Source organism: Hemitrygon akajei, unplaced genomic scaffold (assembly GCF_048418815.1).
Source record: "Hemitrygon akajei unplaced genomic scaffold, sHemAka1.3 Scf000050, whole genome shotgun sequence".
Classification (NCBI taxonomy): Eukaryota; Metazoa; Chordata; class Chondrichthyes; order Myliobatiformes; family Dasyatidae; genus Hemitrygon; species Hemitrygon akajei.
The window spans coordinates 2,004,262-2,029,818 of NW_027331936.1; the positions used below are offsets into that span (position 1 = coordinate 2,004,262).

General features: G+C 42.6%; 2 protein-coding genes across 5 annotated transcripts in view; one reads left to right on the plus strand and one right to left on the minus strand.

Moving 5' to 3' along the window:
- LOC140721129 (NACHT, LRR and PYD domains-containing protein 3-like) overlaps positions 1–25,557 on the minus strand; it is a 752,838-nt gene that overhangs the window by 73,057 nt on the left and 654,224 nt on the right. The gene's annotated exons all lie outside the window — the stretch shown is intronic.
- LOC140721138 (uncharacterized) lies at positions 8,140–25,096 on the plus strand. Of its 4 annotated transcripts, none has more exons than XM_073036017.1 (4): positions 8,140–8,297; positions 9,721–9,888; positions 21,362–21,487; positions 22,819–25,096. In XM_073036017.1, the coding sequence occupies exon 4, from the start codon at positions 23,226–23,228 to the stop codon at positions 23,940–23,942; it is 717 nt and encodes a 238-aa protein (XP_072892118.1). In that variant the 5' UTR covers positions 8,140–8,297; positions 9,721–9,888; positions 21,362–21,487; positions 22,819–23,225; the 3' UTR covers positions 23,943–25,096. The 4 variants fall into 4 exon arrangements, with proteins under 4 accessions (XP_072892118.1, XP_072892121.1, XP_072892119.1 ...); XM_073036020.1 differs by having other exon boundaries at positions 9,725–9,888; XM_073036019.1 differs by lacking the exon at positions 8,140–8,297 and adding an exon at positions 8,565–8,672.

Consider the following 25,557-nt stretch of genomic DNA (forward strand, 5'->3'; position numbering starts at 1 on the left):
CTGTGGCCTGAACCATAAGAGAGAGAGCGATCTGCAGACAGGCAGTCGGCCAGCCTAAAGAGAGAGAGAGAGAGAGAGAGAGAGAGAGAGAGAGAGAGAGAGAGAGAGAGACTGGAAACGCTGATAGCTTCAGTTAGTCGCAGCTGAGGCTTGGAGCTCTCCGCTGCCCACAAGAGTGGGTTGATCATCGGTACACGGAACCACAACGAATGTGTGTGGCTGTCACTTCGTACAATCCATAGGAGTGGATTTTGGAATATCTTGTGTAAACCCTTGCCTGGGTATGTTGTGTGGTAACCCCTGGAAGTCGGTATTCCTGTGACAGGTCACTTTCGCTGAGAACTCGTATGTGGACGGATTCAACGGATAAGAACTTCGACGACGGTATTTTGAAGTAACGGCCTTTTCTCTACGTTTCACCTTGGATTACAAATATCTCATTCCCGTCATTTATTCCGTGGATTACTGAACTGTCCTACTTTACCACCTCAAGACTCTGAGATTTATTCCCTCAGGGTGGATAGTCTGGGAGTTATATTTACACATATATGCACTTAACAGTGTAAACTTTCCTTTACTTCGTTAAGTTACTATATGACAAGTAGATACTCATAAAGAAAGTGGTTTTAACATCAAAACCAGACTCCAGTATGAACTCTATTGTTGTTGGTTCGTTTCTAAAACGTCACAGTTCGTAACAACAGTTTTATAAAACTAGTTAGACCAAATCTGGAGTGTTTCACACAGTTCTGGTCGCCCCCATTCTCGGAAGGATGTCGGGGCTTTGGAGAGGGCGCAGAAGAGGTTTACCAGGATACTGCCTGGATTAGAGGGCACGAGCTATAACGAAAGTCTGGACAACAGTCCAGTTCAGTTCAGAAATGAAAACAGTTCAGTTTCCTTCTGTGGTTACAGAGCAGAAAATCAGTCTGTCTAATATTTCCACACAATTAAAATGGGGAATTTGTTTATTATCATCACGTACTGAGCTACAGTGATAACTTTGCCTGACGTACCATCCACACAGATCGATACATTACAACAGAACATTGAGCTGATATACGACAGAACAATAACTGTAACAAAGCATTATGGCTGCAGAGAAAGTGCAGTGCAGATAGACATATGGTGCAGGGTCACGTCGAGTTACATTGTGAGGCCGAGTCCATTTTATCATTCATTTGGCTTATAACCACAGAGAGGAAGCCGCCCTTGAGCTTGTCATTACTAATAACTGCAGCTCTTCTTTTTTCTCACTTTCTCGTGGCACTAGACAGGGATGTCCTTTAAGCCCTTTATTGTTTAATCTTGTATTGGAGCCTTTAGCTATAACACTACGTGAAGCTAAAAGTATTCATGGTATCTCTATGAATGGAACCATAAATAAGATTTCTCTTTATGCAGATGATCTTTTGGTTTTTATTTCAAGTCTTGAGGAATCAATTCCTAATGTTTTGGAAGCACTTCTATATTTTGGTACATTTTCAGGATATAAACTTAACTTGAATAAAAGCGAATTGTTTCCATTAAATGTCCATGTTAGTATATATTATGGTATTCCTTTTAGAATTGTTAATACGTTTAGATATCTAGCTATTATAATTACTAAAAAATATAAAGATCTCTATAAAGCGAACGTAGTTCCTTTAATGGACTCCATGAAACAACTATTTTCTAGATGGAATCCACTTACTTTTTCTTTAATAGGTCGTATTCATGCTGTGAAAATGATGATTTTACCTAGATTTTTATACATTTTCGAAAATATACGTATCTTTTTAACTAAAAAAAATCGATCAAATTGACTCTCTTATTTCTTCCTTTATTTGGAACAATAAGAGACCAAGAATTAATAAGAATCATTTACACAAATCTAAAAAAGGTGGTGGACTTGCACTTCCTAATTTAAGACTGTGAATTTAATTGGGCTGTGGGTATTAGACAATTATGTTTTTGGTTATATTGGCTTGGTAAGAACCAAAAATCATTATGGGTTGATTTGGAATTAAAAGCTGTTAAACAACTTTATTTAACTTCAATTTTAGGAGCTCCATTAGATAGATAGATAGATAGATAGATAGATAGATAGATAGATAGATAGATAGATAGATAGATAGATAGATAGATAGATAGATAGATAGATAGATACTTTATTCATCTCCATGGGGAAATTCAACATTTTTTCCAATGTCCCATACACTTGTTGTAGCAAAACTAATTACATACAATACTTAACTCAGTAAAAATATGATATGCATCTAAATCACTCTCTCAAAAAGCATTAATAATAGCTTTTTAAAAGTTCTTAAGTAGTTTACTTAAGTAGTTTTAAGTAGTTTACCTATACAGCTCTCTAAAATTCCAAATTTAACTCTTTACCCGGTTATTAAACAATCCCTACGGATTTGTGTTCAGTTTCGTTTTTTAAAAAAATTTAAACAATTTAAGTTGTCTAGTTTTTTATATCGAAACTTTTCTTTTAAACCTTCAACAACTGACCCTGTTTTTCTCCTATGGAAAAATAAAGGGATCCAATCTTTTACAGATTTATTTTGTGATGGTCGACTGATGACCTTTGAAGAGTTATTTAACAAATTTTTTCTTGCTCATACACATTTTCAGCAATATGTTCAGTTTGGACATTTTTAACAGCAATATTTACCTAAGTTTCCATATTTCCATATTTTAAATTTAAAACCTTTTGTTAATGGTTCTATTACCGGTATCTATAACTTGATGATTGATTCTCGACAAGACTGTTTAGATGAAATAAAAAAAGCTTGGGTGGATGACCTAAATTGTCAGATTTCTGATGATAGATGGAATAAAATTCTTAAACGGGTTAATAAATCATCTTTCTGTGCTCGTCATTCTCTTCTACAATTTAAAGTGGTTCATAGAGCTTACATTTCTAAACAGAAGCTGTCCAGTTTTTATCTGAATGTTTCTCCACTTTGTAATAAATGCAACTCTGCTGATGCCTCTTTAATTCATATGTTTTGGTTTTGCCCTACAATTGAAAAGTTTTGGCGGGAAGTATTCCATACCTTTTCACAACTTTTTAGGGTCCAATTTGACCCAAATCCCCTTACTGCCTTGTTTGGTATACATATCTTTTTAACTAAAAAAAAATTCAATCAAATTGACTCTCTTATTTCTTCCTTTATTTGGAACAATAAGAGACTAAGAATTAATAAGTATCATTTACAAAAATCTAAAAAAAGATGGTGGACTTGCACTTTCTCATTTAAGACTGTATTATTGGGCTGTGAATATAGAAAATTATGTTTTTGGTTATATTGGCTTGATAAGAACCAAAAAACATTATGGGTTGATTTGTAATTAAAAGCTGTTAAACAATTTCATTTAACTTCAATATTAGGAGCTCCATTACCTTTACAGCTCTCTAAAATTCCAAATTTATATCTTTACCCGTTTATTAAACAATCCCTACCGATTTGGGTTCAGTTTCGTAAATTTTTAAAATTTGAAACAAGTTAGTTGTCCAGTTTTTTGTATCGAAACATTTCATTTAAACCTTCAACAACTGTCCCCATTTTTCTCCTATGGAAAAATAAAGTGATCCATTCTTTTACAGATTTATTTTGTGAAGGTCGATTGATGACCTTTGAAGAGTTAATTAATAAATTTCCTCTCACCCATACACATTTTTTGCAATATGTTCAGTTTCGACATTTTTTACAACAATGTTTACCTAAGTTTCCATATTTACAAGTATCTGATTTGTTCGATAGCATTTTGAAATTGAATCCCTTCGAGAAAGTTTCCATTAGCAGAATGTATAACTTATTTTTGTTACAAAAAGCGAACCTATCACTAAAGATTAAACAAGATTGGGAGAGAGAACTTAATATGGAGATTGAAGATTGGCTTCGAGTTTTGAAAAACGGAAATTCTTCTTCTATATGTGCCAATTCAATTTAAAATTGTTCACCGTTATTATTTAACAAAGGAGAGACTATCTAAAATAGTTCTAGTAAAGACAAATGCTGTGATATATATAAAACTGAAGTTGCTACATTGTCACATATGTTCTGGTCATGTTCATCATTAAAATCGTTTTGGAAGTCTTTATTTTCAACAAGTTCTAAAGCTCTGAATATTAATTTACTACCTAATAGGTTGACTGTTCTATTTGGAATAGCTCCACATCAGATTCAGGATATTTCATCTTCAGATCAACAAGTAATTGCATTTGTTATGCTACTGACAAGAAGGGCTATTTTATTAAAATGGAAAGATATTTCTTCCCTTACATTAATTGAATGGTTTTCTCAAGGAATGTTATGTCTTAGTTTGAAAAAAATTAGAAGTAGAACTTTTGATCTTCGATTCGATTTTGTGAGAAGATGGGGTTCTTTGCCAAATATTATCATTTAATATGAATTATGCTATATGGTTTCTTTACAATTTTTTTTATAAATATGAAATGAGGTTGATGATTTATTTTATATTTAGATGATGGTCAAACGTTTTGCTCGTGGGTTTCATTCCTAATGGATTTCTTCCCTTTTTTTGTAGTTAGTGGGTTTTTTTCCCGAGTTAGATGGGGTTCTTTTTTTCCTCCTTTTTCTATACATGTATCATTCCATTTTGATCATTTACAATCAATTCTTTCAGCTTTATTAATTGCATACATATTAATATATTGAAGTTTTGTATCATTTTATAGCTGTCGAAGATTATGTAGCAATAAAAAAGATTCTAAAAATGAAAAATGAAAATGACAAAACAACAATGTAACAAAGCATTATAGCTGCAGAGAAAGTGCAGTGCAGATAGACATATGGTGCAGGGTCATGTCGAGTTACATTGTGAGGTCGAGTCCATTTTATCATTCATTTGGCTTATAACCACAGACAGGAAGCCGTCCTTGAGCCGGGTAAGTCTTTTGTATCTCTTCCCCGATGGGGGAGCGGGTTTGCAGCAAGAATATCCAGGCTGTGAGGATCTTTGAGTACATGACCTGCTTTTCCGAGGGAGGGGAAGTGTAGGAAGAGTCCATGGAGGGGAGGTTTGTTTATCTGATGTTCTCTGCAGTTCCTTGCAGTCATGGGCAGAGCAGTAGCCATACGAAGGCATGAAGTATCGACAAGAAGCTCAGAGACCTCGGCCTTCACCCTGCCTTGTGTAGATGGATCCCGGACTTCCTGTCCGATCGCCGGCAGGTGGTAAGTATGGGCTCGCTCACCTCTCTCGCTCTCTGACCCTCAGCACACATACCCCACAGGGGTGGCTTCTTGCCCCCTACTTTACTCTGTGCACTCATGACTTGCGTCGCCACCCACAGCTCCAAACTGCTAATTAAATTTGCTGACGACACTACACTGACTGTCCTAATCTCAAATAATAACGAGGCAACTTACAGAGAAGAAGTCATCACCCCGACACAGTGGGGTCAAGAAAACAACTTCTCCCACATTGTGACAAAAACACAGGAGCTGGTTGTGGATTACAGAAGGAATGGAGACAGGTAAGTATCTATCTATCTATCTATCTATCTATCTATCTATCTATCTATCTATCTATCTATCTATCTATCTATCTATCTATCTATCTATCTATCTATCTATTTCCAAGTCTGTTGTTGACTCAAAATGCACATTTTAATATTGATCATGACAAAATGTATTTTATATATCGTTAATGACTTAAAACATATTTACAGATTGTGACTGACAGAGAATCGTATAATTTGTGTTCCGTGTGTTATCTGAATGTACTTGCCTGTGATGCTGCCACAAGTCAGTGTTTCTCTGTACCTGTAACTTCCCGTACTTGTGCACTTGGCAATAAATTCAACAGGACCTGAGAAATCTCAGTGAGATTTGATTAGTGATGATCATCTTGGCAGCTCGGTAGGTCGAATGTATGAGTCAGTACACTGTTAAATGCAAAACCCTGAACAGTGTCGATGATCAGAGGGATCTCAGACTGTAGGTTGGGAGACTGTAGGTCTGACACGGTGGTCAGCAGCACAGGAGCGCCACAGGGAACCGTACTCTCTCCGGTCCTGTTCACCCTGTACACATCTGACTTCCAATATAACTCGGAGTCCTGCCATGTGCAGAAGTTCGCTGATGACACGGCCATAGTGGGGTGTGTCAGGAATGGACAGGAGGAGGAGTATAGGAAACTGATACAGGACTTTGTGATATGGTGCAACTCAAACTACCTGCGTCTCAATGTCACCAAGACCAAGGAGATGGTGGTGGACTTTAGGAGATCTAGGCCTCATATGGAGCCAGTGATCATTAATGGAGAATGTGTGGAGCAGGTTAAGACCTACAAGTATCTGGGAGTACAGTTGGACGAGAAGCTAGACTGGACTGCCAACACAGATGCCTTGTGCAGGAAGGCACAGAGTCGACTGTACTTCCTTAGAAGGTTGGCGTCATTCAATGTCTGCAGTGAGATGCTGAAGATGTTCTATAGGTCAGTTGTTGAGAGCGCCCTCTTCTTTGTGGTGGCGTGTTGGGGAGGAAGCATTAAGAAGAAGGACGCCTCACGTCTTAATAAGCTGATAAGGAAGGCGGGCTCTGTCGTGGGCAAAGTACTGGAGAGTTTAACATCGGTAGCTGAGCGAAGGGCGCTGAGTAGGCTACGGTCAATTATGGAAAACCCTGAACATCCTCTACATAGCACCATCCAGAGACAGAGAAGCAGTTTCAGCGACAGGTTACTGTCGATGCAATGCTCCTCAGACAGGATGAAGAGGTCAATACTCCCCAATGCCATTAGGCTTTACAATTCAACTGCCAGGACTTAAGAACTTTTTTAAAGCTATTATTAATGCTTTTGAGTTAGTGATTTGGATGCATATCATATTATTACTAAGTTAAGTATTGTATGTAATGAGTTTTTGCTACAACAAGTGTATGGGACATTGGAAAAATGTTGAATTTCCCCATGGGGATGAATAAAGTATCTATCTATCTATCCAAGGAGGCGGGACTATGACGTCAGTCACAGGCTGACAGCGCTGACTGTGGACTGAACCATAAGAGAGAGAGAGCGATCTGCAGACAGGCAGTCAGCCAGTCTAAAGACTCAGAGAGAGAGACTGGAAACGCTGATCGCTTCAGTTAGTCGCAGCTGAGGCTTGGAACTCTCCTCTGCCCACAAGAGTGGGTTGATCATCAGTACACAGAACCACAACGAACGTGTGTGGCTGTCACTTCGTATAATCCATAGGTGTGAGTTTTGGAATATCTTGTGTTAACCCTTGCCTGGGTATGTTGTGTGGTAACCCCGGGAAGACGGTATTCCTGTGACAGGTCACTTTCGCTGATAACTCGTATGTGGACGGATTCAGCGGATAAGAACGTCGTCGGCAGTTATTTTGAAGTAACGGCCTTTTCTCTACGTTTCACCCTGGATTACAAATATCTCTCTCCCATTATTTATTCCGTGGATTACTGAACTTTCCTACTTTACCATCTCAAGACTCTAAGCTTTGTTCCCTCACGCTCGATAGTTTGGGAATTATATTTACACATATATACACATAACACTGTTAACTTTCCTTTATTTCATTAAGTTACTATAAGTAGATACTAATAAAGAGAATGGTTTTAACATCAAAACCAGACTCCAGTGTGAACTCCATTACTGCTGGTTCTTTTCTAAAACGTTACATTTCGTAACACAGTTTTATAAAACTAGTTAGACCACATCTGGAGTGTTTCATACAGTTCTGGTCGCCCCCATTCCCGAAAGGATGTTGGGATTTTGGACAGGGCGGGGAAGTGGTTTATCAGGACACTGCCTGGATTAGAGGGCATGAGCTATAACGAGAGGCTGGACAAACTTGTGTTGTTTTCTCCAGAGCGGCGCAGGCTGGGGTGAGACTAGATGGACGTTTATAAGATTACAAGAGGAATAGATAGAGTGGAAAGACGATATATTTTTCCTGGGGGTTGAAATGTCTAATACATTTAAGGTGAGAGGAGATGTGAGCGGCAAGTTTGCTTCTATCCACAGACTAATGAGTAGCTGGAGTCTCTGCCTGGGTGGGGAGGGGGTGTCGCCAATCCTGACACGTGATCCCGTTTGCCCCTCCCATTTAACCGCAAATGGGCAGCATCTACGTATCTGTTTCCGAGGCCCCGCCTCCCGATGATGTACAATCTCTTCGCGCATGTTCACAGTCTCCGGGTGGACGGTGTAATCCTCTTCGCTCAGAGCTGAAGTGGGTCGGCTGTGTGTTCAGGAAAGACTTTCGTCTGTTCCGTCGGGATCACTGTCTGCGGGCCGAAGATATCACTTTCCCATCGGTGAGTATTGAGACCGATCCCGAGCGGGGAGATCCGATGTTGGCCGTGAGCCCCGAATTGAGGGCCAGGAATTCACTTGTTTCCCAACTATCTGGGCTCGTCAGAAATGTGTCGACTTCACTTAATCTGCATTGAACGATCCAAACCAGGAGCCCAGGCTGTCTGTTTTCACAGAATTGAAATGGAAGTCCCGCCGTCAGGTCACGTGAGGCTGTGAGTCGCAGATTTGCCCCGCCCTCCGCTTTGTGACGCCAGATCACGTGGTGTGATGTTGGCTGCTGAGACTCATTAACTTCCCCGAACTCGCCTCGTTTCCTGAGGCTCCTCACATTTGTCCTGGAGCTTTATGGCTGTTGTGTCTTCTCCCGGAGTGAGGTGGGTGAGAAAGGAGAACGTCCCAGGTTGTGGGGATCTTTGGTTTCACTGCCTGCTTTACCGAGGGACTGGGAAGTCTAGGGGGAGAATGGTTCGAGCCTCAGCTCCCCGCAGTAGAGCTGAGCCATACATTACTCCTGCGCGTTCATAGCCCAGCGACGGCGGTCGGTCCAGTATGTACAAGACAAGATCTGTATCCTAGGATCTGTAATACAAATTTCCTGAAATGGTCCTGTTTCAACCTGGAAATGGAGTGATAGTATAACAGTAAAGGAAGCACAACTTTTCCCTGTAAATTATCCTGGAACCGATTTGTCTGTTATTCCTGGAAATGTGTACAGTGCAGTCGTTGCTAATGAGGTTCACATGAATAATCTCAGGAATGATCGGATTTATATATGAGGAGCATTTGATGGTTCTGGACCTGTGCTCAATGGAGTTCAGAGGGACGGTGGGGGTGGTGGAGGGATGTATGGTTAAGTAAACCTACCGAATGCTGAAAAGCCTGGATACAGTGGACATGGAGAGGATGTTTCCATTAGACAGAGTCTGTGATCTGAGAGCACCGTCTCAGAATAAAGATGCTTTCCTTTAAAACTGAGATGAGAAAAAATTTTTGGCCAAAAGATGTCTGATATGTGGAATTTGTTGCCGCAGAATTTGTTTGAGGCTGCCATTTGTGTCTATTTGTGAAGATTAATATACTGATAATTGCTGAGTAGCTTCAGGGTTACAGGAGGAAAGCAGGAATATGGTGTTGGATTAAAAATCAGCTATGATTGAATGGTTGAGTGGTGGAGCAGACCAGATGGATTGAATCACCTAATTCTGTTCCTGTGTCTTGTGTCTTACCATGACTGAATGATGGCTCCTTCTTATCCCGTATTGTTTTGTGATGTGTGAGGGACAATTAAAGATTGTTCACTGAGATCATTATATTTGCCTTCAACGTTTAAATTTCAGTGAGTTTTGTTCCTAGTAACATTAAGCAGAAATGTTTGGTCCTCCTTTTCATTGTTAACGTGCTTCATTATCTTTCATGTTAAAGTCAGACCTGCGGTGAGAGATTTATTTGAAGAAAAACCCCAACTGGAGACAAATCACAACTGAAGATGAGGGAACAGCAATAAGTGAAGTAGCCCGAGGATTGAGAGCATCAACTGGAGTGAACCCATCTGACTCGGAGATTCCAGTGATTCAGTCGGGAGAAAGTTTGGTGAGTCTCATTTACTCAAACACTGGTCCTTTAGACATTACATACCTGTACAAAGGAAGGTAGGAAATAGTTGGGAGTGAGACTGAATGTGCCCAGAAGAACCAGTTATGCCAGTACCAGTCAGACCCAGTTGTGAAGAAGCTCTCCCCCCCCCACCAATATTCCCTTTAAACTTTTCACCCTTCACCCTTAACCCATGTCCTCTGTTTTTTTTTCTCCCCCAGCCTCAGTGGAAAAAGCCTGCTTGCATTCACTCTATCTATACCCATCATAATTTTATACATCTCTATCAAATCACCCCTCATTATCCTATGCTCCAGGGAATAAAGTCCTAACCTATTCAACCTTTCTCTGTAACTCAGTTTCTCAAGTCCTGGCAACATCCTTGTAAACCTTCTCTGCACTCTTTCAACCTTATTAATATCCTTCCTGTAATTCGGTGACCAAAACTGCACACAATGCAGAAAAGAGTACCCAGACAGTGGAAAACATCCTGTATTGTCCCGGTACCAAAGAAACCACAACCAAAGGAGTTGAATGACTTCAGACCTGTTGCCTTGACGTCGCACGTGATGAAGACCATGGAGCGGCTGATAATACAGAATCTGAGCCAACAAACCAGGCACGCCCAGGATCCTCTTCAGTTTGCGTATAAAGAGAAGGTGGGAGTGGAGGATGCTATCACGTATTTGCTGCACAAATCACTCTCTCACCTAGAGGGGGTCAGTTGTGCTGTGAGGATTACATTCCTTGACTTCTCTAGTGCCTTTAACACCATCCAGCCCAAGATCTTAAGGCACAAACTAACGGAGATGGGAGTAGACTCTCACATGGTGGATTGGATAGTGGACTACTTGACAGATAGACCTCAGTATGTGCGGTTGGGAGACTGTAGGTCTAACACGGTGATCAGCAGCACAGGGGCGCCGCAGGGAACCGTACTCTCTCCGGTCCTGTTCACCCTGTACACATCAGACTTCCAATATAACTCGCAGTCCTGCCATGTGCAGAAGTTCGCTGATGACACGGCCATAGTGGTGTGTGTCAGGAATGGACAGGAGGAGGAGTATAGGAAACTGATACAGGACTTTGTGATATGGTGCAACTCAAACTACCTGCGTCTCAATATCACCAAGACCAAGGAGATGGTGGTGGACTTTAGGAGATCTAGGCCTCATATGGAGCCAGTGTGGAGCAGGTTAAGACCTACAAGTATCTGGGAGTACAGTTAGACGAGAAGCTAGACTGGACTGCCAACACAGATGCCTTGTGCAGGAAGGCACAGAGTCGACTGTACTTCCTAAGAAGGTTGGCGTCATTCAATGTCTGTAGTGAGATGCTGAAGATGTTCTATAGGTCAGTTGTGGAGAGCGCCCTCTTCTTTGTGGTGGCGTGTTGGGGAGGAAGCATTAAGAAGAGGGACGCCTCACGTCTTAATAAGCTGGTAAGGAAGGTGGGCTCTGTCGTGGGCAAAGTACTGGAGAGTTTAACATCGGTAGCTGAGCGAAGGGCGCTGAGTAGGCTACGGTCAATTATGGATAACTCTGAACATCCTCTACATAGCACCATCCAGAGACATAGAAGCAGTTTCAGCGACAGGTTACTATCGATGCAATGCTCCTCAGACAGGATGAAGAGGTCAATACTCCCCAATGCCATTAGGCTTTACAATTCTACCGCCAGGACTTAAGAACTTTTTAAAAGCTATTATTAATGCTTTTTGAGATAGTGATTTAGATGTATATCATATTTTTTACTGAGTTAAGTATTGTATGTAATTAGTTTTGCTACAACAAGTGTATGGGACATTGGAAAAAAGTTGAATTTCCCCATGGGGATGAATAAAGTATCTATCTATCTATCTATCTATCACAATACTCCAAATTCCCCCTCACTAATGCAATATACAACCTCACCATTACATTCCAACTCTTACACTCAGTACTTTGATTTATAAAGGCCAATGTACCAAAAGCTCTCTTTACTGCCCTATCTACATGTGATGCCACTTTTAGGGAATTTTGTATCAGTATTCCTACATCCCTCTGTTCTAGTGCACTCCTCAGTGCCCTGCCGTTTAACTTGTATGTTCTACCTTGGTTTGACTTTCCAAAGTGCAATACCTCACACTTGTCTGTATTAAACTCCATCTGCCATTTTTTCAGCTGGTCCAGATCCCTCTGCAAGCTTTGAAAACCTTCACTGTGCACTACACATCCAATCTTTGTATCATCAACAAATTTGCTGATCCAATTCACCAAATTATCATCCAGATCATTGATATAGATGACAAATAACAATGGACCCAGCACTGATCCCTGTGGCACACCACTAGTCACAGGCCTCCACTCAGAGTAGCAATCCTCCACTACCACTCTTTGACTTCTCCCATTCTCAATTCCCAATCAAATTTACTACCTCACCATGTATACCTAGTGACTGAATCTTCCTAACTAACCTCCCATGCGGGACCTTGTCAAAGGCCTTACTGAAGTCCACTACATCCACTGCCTTGCCTTCATCCACTTTCCTTGTAACCTCCTCGAAAATCTCTAATATATTTGTTAAACATGGCACAAAGCCATGTTGACTCTCCCTAATAAGTCCCTGTCTGTCTAAATAATTGTCGATCCTATCTCTTAGTACTCCTTCCAATAATTTACCCATGACCGACATCAAACTTGCCAGCCTATAATTTCCCGGATTACTTTTAGAGCCTGCTTTAAACAACAGAACAACATGAGCTATCCTCCAAATCTCTGGCACCTCACCCATAGATAACGACATTTAAATATATCTGCCAGGGCCCCTGCAATTTCAACACTAGTCTCCTTCAAGGTCCGAGGGAATATCCTGTCAGGTCCTGGAGATTTATCTACTCACCTCAAGATAGCAAGCACCTCCTCCTCTTCTATCTGTATAGATTCCATGACCTCAATACTTGTTTGCCTTATTTCCATTGACTCCATGCCAGTTTCCTTAGTAAATTCAGACACAAAAAAACCATTTAACATCTCCCCAATTTCTTTTGGTTCCATACATAGCCAACCGCTCTGATCTTCAAGAGGACCAATTTTATCCCATAACTATCCTTTTGCTATTAATATACCTGTGGAAGCTCTTACTATCCTTCACCTTGACTGCCAACACTACCTCATGTCTTCTTTCAGCCCTCCTGATTTCTTCCTTAAGTATTTGTTTGCACTTTTTATACTACTCAAGTACCTTCTTTGCTCCCTGTTTCTTATACATGTCATACATCTCTCTCTTCTTTATCAGAGTTCCAATATCCATCGAGAACCAAGGTTCCTTATTCTTATTCACTTTGCCTTTAATCCTGAGACTTTGTTCCCAGGGTGTCCTCGTGGGCCGTCCAGAAATGATTTCAGCTGGTGACAACCCTGTTTTCCCCTGTGGGGTAACCCTCATGTGGAATCGGGCTAATGGTCGGACCTTCAACCAAGTGAGTCCAGTTTCCACTGTTAGTCTGGCCAGTTTACTCTTCAGAGTGCCATTGGCTCTTTCCACTCTGCCAGCGGCCCGTGGGTGGTGTACACAGTGGAATTGTTGCTTGATAGCTAGTTTGTTACATACTCCTTCATTTACTTCCACCATAAAGTGTGAGCCATTGTTGAACTCAGCATCTGTGGCTTGTACCTGGGAATTATTTCCCGTAATAATACCTTCACAACAGTCACAGCAGTATTAATGGTAGTTGGAATAACTTCAATCCATCTACTAAACACATCTATAATAACTAAGCAGTATCTATAGCAGTGTACTCTAGGCAATTCAATAAAATCAACTTGTAGACACAAAAAAGATCCACCTGTCAAGGGAGTCATACCCGATGTGCAGGGTACAGGTTACCAACCATTCCCTCCTTTCCCAGGTGTGTACAATTATGTATATAATCAACCAATATTGGTAAAAACTGTGTAGGAACACAAACCTGTCCCGCTGGGAGATCCAAAAACCTATGTTGGGGTATTTCTGGCACCCCATCTGGGACCACAGTTTTCACTCCTCCTCAGAGGCGTCCCCCTGAGAAGAACAAAACTCGAGGTGGCTATAGAGCGGTGTGTAAGTTCTTTACAAAGGTGACATTACTAATGGGGCGGCCAGAGGAAGTCAGGAATCCCCATGTTCCCAGAGAGCCTTGTAGTCATATACAATTCCAAATGTATAACGGGAGTCTGTGTAAATGTTCCCACTTTAGTCTGTTGCTGGGATACAGGCACGAGTCAGAGCAAACAGCTCAGCCTTCTGGGTGGAGACAGCCGCTTCAAAAGAGGCCTGTTCAATTACTTCACTGTCCGTCACTATTGCATAGTCAGAATATTGTTATATTCTGAATCCAGGGCAAACCCTGAAGGTGGTATTGGGAACCACCAGTCCTGTCTGTCACCAAAAGAAATCTGGAAATTCAGCAAGAAATGCAATGCCGTCTCTTCCTTTAACCTCTCCAATCACCATGACTGGGAATTTCTGTCACTCGAGGGGTGCATAATATTAGCTTTCCTCAGTTGAGCACCATGTAGGGTCATAGCACAGAGTCACATGAGAGTCGGCTGCTGGCAGAAGGGGTTCAAATGTACTGGAGTTCAGATAAAGTGCCCACCACTGTGTGGTCAGAAACTGAGGAAGCTATCAGTTGTTCGCAGTTCCAGCATTATATCCTTGTCCGTGCATAGAATCTCGACTTCAAACGGACAAAGCAAGTCTCTCCCTATGAGATTACACCCCCGTCTGGTGGTGACTGTAATTGAAACCTCACACTGGTTCCCCTGGAATTCCACCTACAGTGGCTGGGTACGTGAATACGTATGTTCCGTGCCTTCAAACCCAGACAGAGTGATTGTAGCATCTGATAGCTGGAATTCCTTTTCCGATACTATTTCCTGATCGAGAGTGTTGTGGTTGCCCTCATATCAATCATAAATGGAACTGGATTTCCAGCAACTTGCAATATTACATTGGGCTCTTCCTGAGGGTTGGCACTCATGGTTGGAAGCATCTTCTCATCAGTTTCTAAACGGGTTGTTGTCCCCACCTGTCCCTTGGTAGGTTTTTGTTCCCATTTCTGTTCCTCAGATATAGCCCGCTCGCGTCCTTCTTCCCGCTGAGCATATTCACCTTTAATATTAGTTCCCTTCAGGTTTGATCGAGATTCGAAAGTTGGGTCCTAATGATATGTCAGAGCTCGTCGCATTCAATTTCGGTCATTCTCTGGCCAATCCATTTTATTTGTTTTAATCATGTTGGCTAACTTAGTTGGTAAGCATTGGAGCAGTAGGGCATTGAACTGGGGGGATAGATTCCCATCATTAAAGGCTTGGTCTCCTGCGAAGGTGCCGTAGCAGGCCACAAATCGCTCTCAATAGTCTGGTCCCATTCCCCAGGCTTAGGTTTGCATTCAGGTACTTTAGTGATGTTTACAGGTTGCTGGAGAGCCCTTTCCAAGGCTTGAATAATCTGGTCTGTCTGTTCATTCTCATTATGGTTTCCCACCTGTAACTCCTGATAGGTTTGGTATCTCAATTTTACCTTCCATTTCTGCCCTTCATCAGCTGAGAGAATCATGCAGCACAGACCGAATAAATCTTGCGGAGTCACATTAAACATTTGTGTAGTACTGTGGACACACTGAGCAAACTGTGCTGGTTTTTCTTTTCTATCTGGGGCCTGATTCATGATCACTATCATTTCTTGAGGCTTCCAGGGTGCATACACAGGAATCACTGAAGGGCTGTCCCTCCTCCTAGACCTAGCAGTTTGCTGCTGCTGTTCAGGAGGATTTAAACTAATGTGGCAGGGGGATAGGAACAAGTGCAGAGAGACAGAGTGGGTGCAAAATGAGGGCAGAAGGAAAAAGTAGAAAGGTGAAAAGTAAATGTGGCAGGCAGGCAAATCCAGGGCAAAAATCAAAAACGGCCACTTTTCAACATAATTGTATAAGGGCTAAGAGTGTTGTAAAAACAAGCCTGAAGGCTTTGTGTGTCACTGCAAGGAGCATTCGTAATAAGGTGGATGAATTGAATGTGCAGATAGTTATTAATGAATATGATATAGTTGGAATCACAGAGACATGGCTCCAGGGTGACCAAGGATGGGAGCTCAACATCCAGGGATATTCAATATTCAGGAGGGATAGACAGGAAAGAAAAGGAGGTGGGATAACGTTGCAGGTTAGAGAAGAGATTAACGCAATAGAAAGGAAGGACATTAGCCTGGAGGATGTGGAATCAATATGGGTAGAGCTGCGTAAATCTAAGGGTCATAAAACGCTGGTGGGATTTGTGTACAGGCCACCTAACAGTAGTAGTGAAGTTGGGGATGGCATTAAACAGGAAATTAGAAATGCGTGCAAAAAAGGAACAGCAGTTATAATGGGTGACTGCAATCTACATATAGATTGGGTGAACCAAATTGGTAAGGGTGCTGAGGAAGAGGATTTCTTAGAATGTGTGCGGGATGGTTTTCTGAACCAACATGTCGAGGAACCAACTAGAGAGCAGGCCATTCTAGACTGGGTATTGAGCAATGAGGAAGGGATGGTTAGCAATCTTGTCATGCGAGGCCCCTTGGGTAAGAGTGACCATAATATGGTGGATTTCTTCAGTAAGATGGAGAGTGACATAGTTAATTCAGAACCAAATGTTCTGAACTTAAAGAAGAGCAACTTTGAAGATATGAGACATGAATTAGCTAAGATTGATATCTAATGATATTTAAAGGGTTGACAGTGGATAGAAACATAGAAAATAGGTGCAGGAGTAGGCCATTCGGACCTTCGAGCCTGCACCACCATTCAGTATGATCATAGCGGATCATCCAACTCAGAACCCTGCACCTGCTTTCTCTCCATATCCCCGATCGCTTTAGCCACAAGGGCCATATCTAACTCCCTCTTAAATATAGCCAATGAACTGGCCTCAACTGTTTCCTGTGGCAGAGAATTCCACAGATTCTCCACTCTTTGTGTGAAGAAGTTTTTCCTCATCTCGGTCCTAAAAATCTTCCCCTTTATCCTTAAACTGTGACCCCTCGTTCTGGACTTCTCCAACATCAGAAACAATCTTCCTGCATCTAGCCTGTCCAATCCCTTTAGAATTTTATACGTTTCAATAAGATCCTCCATCAATCTTCTAAATTCCAGTGAGTATAAGCCTAGTCGATCCAGTCTTTCTTCATATGAAAGTCCTGCCATCCCAGGAATCAATCTGGTGAACCTTCTTTGTACTCCCTCTGTGGCAAGAATGTCTTTCCTCAGATTAGGGGACCAAAACTGCACACTTGGTGCGGTCTCACCAAGGCCTTGTACAACTGCAGTAGAACCTCCCTGCTCCTGTACTCAAACCCTTTTGCTATGAATGCCAGCATACCATTCACCTTTTTCACCGCCTGCTGTACCTGCATGCCTCCCTTCAATGACTGGTGTACAATGACACCCAGGTCTCGTTGCACCTCCCCTTTTCCTAATTGGCCACCGTTCAGATAATAATCTGTTTTCCTGTTCATGCAACCAAAATGGATAACCTCATATTTATCCACATTAAATTGCATCTGCCATGAATTTGCCCACTCACCTAACCTATCCAAGTCAGCCTGCATCCTCTTAGCATCCTCACAGCTAACACCACTACCCAGCTTCGTGTCATCCGCAAACTTGAAGTTGCTGCATTTAATTCCCTCATCTAAATCATTAATATATATTGTAAACAACTGGGGTCCCAGCACTGAGCCTTGCGGTACCCCACTGGTCACTGCCTGCCATTCTGAAAAGGTCCCGTTTACTCCCATTCTTTGCTTCCTGTCTGCCAACCAATTCTCTATCCTCATCAGTACCATACCCCCAATACCATGTGCTTTAAGTTTACACACTAATCTCCTATGTGGGCCCTTGTCAAAAGCCTTTTGAAAATCTAAATATACCACATCTACTGGCTCTCCCCTATCCACTCTACTAGTTACATCTTCAAAAAATTCTATAAGATTCGTCAGACATGATTTTCCTTTCACAAATCCATGCTGACTTTGTCCGATGATTTCACCTCTTTCCAAATGTGCTGTTATCACATCTTTGATAACCGACTCCAGCATTTTCCCCACCACTGATGTGAGACTAATCGGTCTATAATTCCCCGGTTTCTCTCTCCCTCCTTTTTTTAAAAAGTGGGGTGACATTAGCCACCCTCCAATCCTCGGGAACTAATCCAGAATCAAAGGAGTTTTGAAAAATTATCACTACTGCATCCACTATTTCTTGGGCTACTCTGGGATGCAGACCATCTGGCCCTGGGGATTTATCTGCCTTTAATCCCTTCAATTTACCTAACACCACTTCCCTACTAACATGTATTACCCTCAGTTCCTCCATCTCACTAGACCCTCATTCCCTTACTATTTCCGGAGTGTTATTTATGTCCTCCTTAGTGAAGACAGAACCAAAGTAGTTATTCAATTGGTCTGCCATGTCTTTGTTCCCTATGATCAATTCACCTGTTTCTGACTTAAAGGTCCTTACATTTGTCTTGACCAATCTTTTTCTTTTCACATATCTCTAAAAGCTTTTACAGTCAGTTTTTATGTTCCCTGCCAGCTTTCTCTCATAATCTTTTTTCCCTGTCCTAATTAAGCCCTTTGTCCTCCTCTGCTGGTCTCTGAATTTCTCCCAGTCCTCAGATGCGCCACTTTTTTTTGCTAATTTATATGTTTCTTCTTTGGACTTGATACTATGCCTAATTTCCCTTGTCAGCCATGGGTGCACTACCTTCCCTGGTTTATTCTTTTGCCAAACTGGGATGAACAATTGTTGTAGTTCATCCATGCAATCTTTAAATGCTTGCCGTTGCATATCCACCGTGAATCCTTTAAGTATCATTTGCCAGTCTGTCTTAGCTAATTCACGTCTCATACCTTCAAAGTTACCCTTCCTTAAGGGTACCTTTGTTTCTGAATTAACTATGTTTCTCTCCATCTTAATGAAGTATTCCACCACTCTTATGGTCACTCTTACCCAAGGGGCCTCGCACGACAAGATTGCTAATTAACCCTTCCTCATTGCTCAATACCCAATGTAGAATGGCCTTTTCTCTAGTTGGTTCCTCAACATTCATATGCAATGGCAAGCATTTAAAGATTGCATGGATGAACTAGGATCGACTAGGCTTATACTCACTGGAATTTAGAAGATTGGGGGGGATCTTATTGAAACGTATAAAATTCTAAAGGGATTGGACAGGCTAGATGCACGAAGATTGTTTCCGATGCTGGGGGAGTCCAGAACGAGGGGTCACAGTTTAAGGATAAAGGGGAAGCCTTTTAGGGCCAAGATGAGGAAAAACTTCTTCATACACAGAGTGGTGAATCTGTGGAATTCTCTGCTACAGGAAACAGTTGAGGCCAGTTCATTGGCTATATTTAAGAGGGAGTTAGATATGGCCCTTGTGGCTAAAGGGATCAGGGGTATGGAGAGAAAGCAGGTACAGGGTTCTGAGTTGGATGATCAGCCATGATCATACTGAATGGCGGTGCAGGCTTGAAGGGACTAATGGCCTACTCCTGCAGCTATTTTCTATGTTTCTATGTGTGGAAAATTAAAATCTCCCACAATCACAACCTTGTGCTTACTCCAAATATCTGCTATCTCCTTACAAATTTGCTCTTTCAATTCTCGCGCCCAATTAGGTGGTTTATAATACACCCCTCTAAGTGTTTCTATACCTTTCCCATTCCTCAATTCCACCCAAATAGGCTCCCTAAATGAGCCCTGTAATCTATCCTGTCAAAGCACCGCTGTAATATTTTCTCGGACAAGCATTGCAATACCTCCCCCTCTTGCCCTTCTGATTCTATCACACCAGAAGCAATAAAATCCAGGAATATTTAGTTGCCAATCACACCCCTCCTGCAACCATGTTTCACTAATAGATACAACATCATATTTCCAGTTATCAATCCATACTCTAAGCTCATCCACCTTTCTTACAATGCTCCTAGCATTAAAATAGATGCATTCAAGAAACTTATCCCTAATGGTGCAAACAACTTTATTATCTCTTTTTTTTTCCTTACCCCCTACATCTACAGTCTGAGCGCTCCTACATCAGGGAGCAAGTTCAAATCATCTCTTTGTTAAATGTTTAACATCACGGTGACTGAAGGCAGCTGCTGGTTCATGAGGGACTGTTACTGTCAGATTCTGCAGTTCTTGCGGCTGCTCATCGCACCCAGGACTGAACCCTGGTCACTGAGCATTGGAGGAGTCTGTTCTGCTGATGTTAGCCTTAAATTAGACTGGTGTTTAATATTGTGGATCTGTGAAATATAAATCAGTTCTGTATCAAGTCCCGTGTCTCAGGTACTTACTGTCTCTACCACACTCACAATGTACACTAGAAAGGCCACTCAGCCCATCAGGTTCCTGCCCATGTTTCTGTTCCGTATCAGTATATCAAAATCTCTCCCTGTCATTCCCCTCTCACTCTCCCTGAGATGACAGGTTGCAACTAATCACCACTCCGTGGGATTGGAGATTTCCCGTGAATTTCATGGAAACATATAAATGCACAACACATTACAGATGCTTTGTCCCACATTGCTGTGCCGACCATGTATCTTACTCTAGAAGCTGCTTAGAATTACTCTACCACATAGCCACCTGGGGAAAAAGCCTCTGGCGATCCACACGACCAATGCCTCTCATCATCTTATACACCTGCATGAATTCCCTGCATGATTTTCTCCAGGGTGAATAAGATGATGAGCTCACTGTGGTTTTGACATTCTCTCTCTCTCTCTTCTTGTGTCTGACATCACAGCCCCGCCTCACTCAGGCACTTACAGCGACACTCACAGTAAACGAACCTGCGGTCTCGCAACACAATGCACCTCTAAAGTCTGACAGCAGACTAGCGAGTGAATCTTCGATGGTGCAGAGTCAGAAACCGAAGATTTGCCAGCCTGAGTCAGGGGCTCCAGAGAGAGATGGGGTCCAGAGGAGGAGGACGAATAAGACCAGCCCGATGTGGTTATAAGTGAAAGATTAGAAGCATTTGGAAACTGGTTGATCGAAAAAAAAGGTGGTTAATTTCTGCAAAACACAGTTGGAAATCAACAGATCAGGCAGAAATTTTGGAGAGGAATAAATAGAAAACGTTTAGACAGAGCCCCTTCAGCATGCCTAGCCTGTGTACTCCGCTGCTTAGTTGCTCTCTGAATTGCAGAGTTCCTCCAGCGTTTTGTGTGTGTGTGTCTCTGTATTTCCAGCAACTGCAGAATCTCCGGTGTTTTATATCTGCATTTTACTTTGGCATTAGATACACGTTGATATTGAGTATATTGCTTATAGGAGCAGCTTTCTGTGTTAAAACAGCTGCAGATTTTTTCTATACCCACGATAAAAAAAATGAGGTATGGACATTGAACCGGTGCTTGCAGAAATGTTTAATGGCACCGTGATTACCCATAGGGCCATGCATTAAGAATCTTGCCGGTGCTGAAGTGCCGATGAAATGCACCAGCGTCAGGCTGAGGACGTCCCTGAGTTTCACGCATGCGCGCAGTACACAGAAGGCTTTGAAAATGTCGGGTGCAGGTAAGAGCGATTCTCCGTGTTTTCATCTTAAACACCGACTTCGGAACAATTCCTGTGAAATCCGGACACAGTGGCCAACAATCCCGGAACAGTCCTGCTCTCATCCCTCTCTCTCAGCACCACGATCCGTACACGGGCCCCGGGGAGCTTCCGGCTGATGAGGGAATGGGAACCGATGGATCTCTCAGACAGAGCTGAGCTCCAGCTATCTAAATGCAAGGATTAGGAACTCGGAGAAAGGGAACAAAATCTTTTACATCACCAGTTGAGAAAATCACCTTTGTTCTACCTCCAATCACTAACGAGAAAATCTGAAGATGCTGGAAATCCAAGCAACGCACACAAAATGCTGGCAAAATTCAGCATTAGTACTCTTTTCCATAGATGCTGCCTGGCCTGCTGAGTTCCTCCAGCATTTTGTGTCTGTTGCTTGTTCTACCTCCTCTTGTTCTGGACCTTTCTACCCATGAGAACATGTTTTGTCCCATTCTCTCTGGGTACTTAATGATATGAAACACCTTTGCCCAGGGAAGCACAAATCACAAATGTGCCAGACTCCAATGAGACAGACTACTACCCTTCCCTTCATATTCATTGGAATTGCCATCACTGAGTTCACCACTGTCAGTCAATGGGGGAGGCTTCAGGGGAGTACAGAAACTGGTGTTACCTGTGTGTATTGTGGTGATGCAAAAGTTGCTGGAGAATTTGCAAGTGGGAAGAAGTGAAGTGATATTTGGAAATCTGACTTTTTAAAGCGTAACTTAGCAAGCAAACCACATATGGACAATGTGCAAAAACTTTGGTGAGAAAATCCTTCATTACCCATTACAGGCCAGCTACATAGGTTGTGTGAGAGTGCAGATGAACTGGATCGAACCCAGAGGAGATAAAAGTTCCTATTGACTGTGATTTTCCAGCTGTGAAAATGAATACCTCTCTATATAAAATTCACTGTGCACATCTTGTCACTGGGTAAAAAAAAATGCACAGTGCAAGATTTATGTACATACTGGTTATTACAAGTTAGAGGGGGTATTGGAGGGAAGATGGGGAGACCTGTAGTGTCCCTGATGCCCTCACCTACAAGAAGTGCATCCAGCTGCAGCTTGTAACCCTGCACTTTAAGGAGTTGGAACTTGAAACGAATTAGGGAATTGATGGTCATTCCAGATACCAGCACTCTGCCCAGTCAGGAGATGATTTCTCTGTCCAACTTGGGTTTAACCTCACTGTAACAGTGTGATACCAAATCAAACCTTGGCAACTCAAGTAATCTCATCTGAAATGTTGTCCTACACTCATTGATGGATTTTGTATATCTTTTACAGGTTAAAAATGGGAAGGAATTTGTCTCCAGGAAGCTCAAACACGGCACGCCAGTTTTGTTGTCTCTGTCTAGATATTTAAGAAGTGGAACAAGGGATCCTATCGACCAGCCTTCCTGCTCAGACTGTGGGGAGGGATTCACTCGGTCATCTGACCAACTAGCAAGCCCGGCATTTTACACGGGAGAAAGGCCGTTCACCTGCTCAGTCAGTGGGAATGGATTCACTCGGTCATCTCAACTGAAGGTACATCAGCAAGTTCACACTGGACAAGACCATTCACCTGTTCTGTTTGTGAGAAAAGGTTCTGCCGGGCATCCCACCTGTGGACACACCAGTCAGATCACACCGGGCAGAGGCTGGTCATCTGCTGAATTTCGGGGAAGGGACTCTCTCGGTCATCTGACCTAATGGCACACCAGTGTGTTCACACTGAGGAGAAGCCGTTCACCTGCTCAGTCTGTGGGAAGGGATTCACATCGTCATCTAATCTTAAGCTACATCAGCGAGTTCACACTGGGGAGAAGCCGTTCACCTGCTCAGACTGTGGGAAGAGTTTCATTCAGTCATCCAAACTACTGGTACACCAGCAAATTCACACTGGGGAGAAGCCGTTCACCTGCTCAGTCTGTGGGAAGGGATTCACTCAGTCATCCACCCTACGGAGACATCAGCGAGTTCACACTGGGGAGAGGCCATTCACCTGCTCAGTCTGTGGGAAGAGATTCACTCACTCTTCCACCCTACAGAGGCATCAGCGAGTTCACACTGGGGAGAGGCCGTTCACCTGCTCAGACTGTGGGAAGGGATTCACTCGGTCATCCAGCCTACAGAGTCATCAGCGAGTTCACACTGGGGATAAGCCGTTCACCTGTTCAGTCTGTGGGAAGGGATTCACTCAGTCATCCAACCTACAGAGTCATCAGCGAGTTCACACTGGGGAGAAGCCATTCACCTGCTCAGTCTGTGGGAAGGGATTCACTCAGTTAGCTAACCTACAGAGACACCAGCGAGTTCACACTGGGGAGAGGCCATTCACCTGCTCAGAATGTGGGAAGGGATTCACTCAGTCGTCCCAACTACTGGCACACCAGTCAGTGCACAGTGGGGAGTGGCCGTTGTTATGAATCCCTGGGTTTTCTTTGCTGTGGACTGTCATTTTAAGAGAGAGAGATTAAGAAGGTGAATCAGTCTGACTTGCAGCTTGTTTACATCGCTCACAGTTTGTTCAGTTTTAACCGAGGACACAGACACTCACACTCAGAGTCAGACGGAGACGAATGAGGAAAAATGGAAGGATCGAAACCAGGGAACTAGTGACCAAGGGTCACTGTTTAGAAGTTTCCTATACCCACAAAGGTGGGTTAATTATCGATTCATGTACAGCGAATGTGTGGTTGTCACCTTGTTTGATCCATAGGAGTGGATCTGATTTGGGATGTCCTGTGGAGACCACTTATGTGTTGACCCTTGCCTGGCTGTGGTGTGGTAGTTCACTTGAAGCCAATACCCCTTGTGACAAGTCACTTTCAGTGATAATTTGTATGTGGATTTGGAATGATGACGGATAAAATCTACAGCGACTGTTCTCTCATTTTACCACCGTGGAACCTGTGGAATTCTACATATTTGTGTTCTCTTGCCATTTACCCTGGATTACAAATCTCTCTCTCTCTCATTGCCTATTCTGTAGTTGAACTGAACTTTCATGCTTTACCATCTCAAGACTCCAAGCCTTGTTTCCCCCGAGCTCAATAGTTTGGGAGTTATATTTACACACATTTACAAACTTAACACTGTTAACTTCTGTTTATCTTGTTTAAGTTGCAATATTACAAGTAGATTCTAATAAAGACAGATTTAACATCAAAATCAGACTCCAGGTGTAGTCTATTGCTGCTGGCTTGTTTCTAAAGCATTGTGGTTCGTAACAAATTTGGGGCCTGCGTCTGGGATATGAACAAATTTGGGGGCTATAGATCGATGAATTATCGATTTGATTGGGGAAATCCCTTTTGATTTATTTGTGTGTGGAAATCAGCAGCAGTGGACATTTATAAATTTCTGGAAGCGCCAACCCCTAAGGCATTAGGAAAAGCCAAAAAGAATGAATTGCTGACTGTTGCTAATGGGCTGAATCTTAAGCAGGTAAGGGGGTGTGAAGGACCAGGGCAACCATAAAACTGGGAGAGGAGGTAAAGGTAAAACAATAGGGGTTTTATTATAAAATATAGGCATCCACCCCCTTTTTCAGAGACTGGGATCCCTGGTTCAACCGGTAATGATGTGCATTTCAATGTGTTCACCTCTCAGTCCTCGATTCTCTAAATGAAAGGGTTATCACATTTAATCTTTCTTCATATGATGACCCAACCATTTCAGGGATCAGTCTGTTGAAACCCCATTGCACACTCTATAACAAATACTCGCTAACCACTTTGTTAACCCTCTGTGCAAAAAATGTCCATCTTCCGCAGCCCCGTGTTGCCCCAACCACTCACCTCCTACCCCTGTCATTGGCCCCACTTGCAGGTCAACCATCTGTCGGTGTTTCCCCCCCAATGTGAATCCCTCTGCTCACCACCACCGTGGGCTCAGACATTTCCACAGATTTCCACCGGGACAAACATCCTGTCCGCCCCCTCTCACACCATCTTTTTCCTTTCAATAAAATCCCTCCTCTCCCTCCCCAGGGAACTGGCATCAAACCGACGGGCCGAGCGGTCTCCTACCTCTCGGCGA

Coding starts and splice junctions, on each gene's coding strand:
- LOC140721138 (XM_073036017.1), top strand. CDS start 23,226: ATGGCACACCAGTGTGTTCACACTGAGGAGAAGCCGTTCACCTGCTCA.